Here is a 2,150-nt window from a genome sequence, read left to right on the forward strand (position 1 = left end):
TCATCATCATTTAAATATAAGGATTTGTACATAGTTCATATTATAAAGGGATTCCTATGCAACATCCGTCAGCAAGATCGTCAAATTCAGGGAAAGCTATTCCTTCATTTTCAAATGAGCATGATAAAGATTCAGAATCATAACAAAATTCAGGATATTGAATTTTACTATAGCAAGCATTTTCAAAAAAATCACAACCTTTATCTTTTCCCCATAAAATTTATTCAGACATATTATCATTTACTTCAGGATAAAAGCCTGTGTCTTTCAAAACAGCAATTGTAAATACAGAAATAACTCTATTAACAGTTGCTGGAGATCCGTTCATTAATTCATTAAAAATTATAGTTTTTTCCCAATGAGCACCTTATGTGCCTTAACCACCCTATTATAAAATAATATAAATTATAAAATATATATGTATATATAAATTTATATAAATATATATATATATATATATATATATATATATATATATATATATATATATTATATATATATTTAGTTTTTTTATACTTAATTTTCTATTTGCATACCTTCTGCTGTTGGACAATTATAATATTTTCTAGTAACTTCGACAACATTTTTAGAAGTTAAAAAAACTGTTTTTATTTTTCTTATTGTTTTTTCTATTTATAAATCTTTCTTATATTCTTTTCCATACCTTTTATTAGTTTTTGGATTCATCCAATAATACATTGCGTTTGCCGAAAACCCTACTATATGTATTATTTCATGAATAGTTATTTCTAAATCATTATTAAAAACTACTGGATTATCATCTTATTCAAACATATTATATATGTTAAAACTAACTTAACCAAAAATCGGTCTTGCTATATCATTTACTGCTAAAGCACAATAAACGGCATCAGCCTTAAATCCTTTTTTTTAATTTTCATATATAATGTGTAAGTGTAAATCTGAATTAGGAATTCCTTCTGTCATATATTTTTCAGGAATTTTAGTTCCTAAACAGTCTTTTGGCCAGCCTGAAGGATAAATGTTATTTCCTTTTATTTAGTATACTTTTAAAAGATTTTAGAAAAAAATTTTGGCTGTTTCTATAATCCTTATTAAGTAATTTTTTATTTTTTGGTTTATTCCTAAATTTATTTGATCTATCATTGAATAATCTACAGTTATTCTTATAGGCTTTGCCTTGCTACCTGTTTAAAGTATACGTTAGTTAGGGTTAAATTCGATCATTTTTTCGTAATTTTCCTGCAATTTCTAGTAGTGATCTTGTATTTTTTTAGTTTCATGACTGCAAATATGGTGAGAACGGGTTAATGCACCTATAATTAATATCGCAATTAAAAGATATATTTTAATCATAAAATTTTTAATTGTTAATTTATTAATTTAATATTATTTATATAATTATATAAATTATTAAGTAAAAATATTATAATATATATTTTATTTGCTTTTTAGATTTAAAGATAAAGAAAAATAAAATATTTGTTTTTATTAAATTTTATTGAATTTTATTTATATAATTATTTTAAAAAAAAGTAAATTAATAAAAAAATTATAGTAATAATATAAAATAATTAATTAAAAATAAATATAAATTATTAAAATTTTATTTTAATATATTATTAAATTTATCAAAAAATAATGATAGTATAAAAATTTAAAATATAATTTAAAAATTTTTAATTTAAAAATTTAATTTTTTTTTTTTTTAGCAAATATTATAATATAAAATAAAAATGAATTATTAAGATAAGCATATATTTGTAAAAAAAAATTAATTATTATATAAATATATATTTTTATAAAAAATTTAATTTTTATTTATTAATAAAAACAGAAAATAATAAATATTTTATAAATTATTAGAGATAGAAAATAATAATTTAAATAATAAAAAAAAAGATTTGATTGTGATTTTATTTTGAAAAATATAAATTATTTATTTTATAAAAACAAATAAATAAATATTTATTAAAAATATATTTATAATAAGGTAAATAATAATTGCTAAGTAAATTATATAAATATTTATAAACTTATATTTATAAAATTTTAAAAATGTTACTAATGTTGATATTTTTTTTAAAGATATTATTAAAAAAAATTTTGATATATAAATAAATATATAAAAAAAAATATATTTATAAATAAAAATTATATTATAAATA

At 17.4% G+C, this 2,150-nt stretch overlaps 1 protein-coding gene across 1 annotated transcript, besides 10 other annotated features; it reads right to left on the reverse strand. All coding sequences in view use genetic code 6, as the record gives it.

Annotated features, from left to right (window-relative positions):
- Positions 1–332: 332 nt before the first annotated feature.
- On the reverse strand, positions 333–948 carry IMG5_037030 (leishmanolysin family protein, putative; the record flags this gene model as incomplete). The annotated part of the gene is made up of 2 exons (XM_004038981.1): positions 333–385; positions 517–948. Coding segments are annotated over 2 exons (485 nt in total), but the record flags the coding sequence as incomplete, so codon positions are not given.
- Positions 388–419: a microsatellite.
- Positions 413–501: a microsatellite.
- A 575-nt stretch (positions 949–1,523) lies between the features above and the next one.
- Positions 1,524–1,581: a microsatellite.
- Positions 1,582–1,636: 55 nt separating this feature from the next.
- Positions 1,637–1,681: a microsatellite.
- Positions 1,648–1,676: a microsatellite.
- Positions 1,682–1,708: 27 nt separating the features above from the next.
- Positions 1,709–1,803: a microsatellite.
- Positions 1,750–1,803: a microsatellite.
- A 267-nt stretch (positions 1,804–2,070) lies between these two features.
- Positions 2,071–2,150: a microsatellite.
- Positions 2,092–2,134: a microsatellite.
- Positions 2,107–2,150: a microsatellite.

This window comes from Ichthyophthirius multifiliis, assembly GCF_000220395.1.
Source record: "Ichthyophthirius multifiliis unplaced genomic scaffold scaff_1120509249844, whole genome shotgun sequence".
Classification (NCBI taxonomy): domain Eukaryota; phylum Ciliophora; class Oligohymenophorea; order Hymenostomatida; genus Ichthyophthirius; species Ichthyophthirius multifiliis.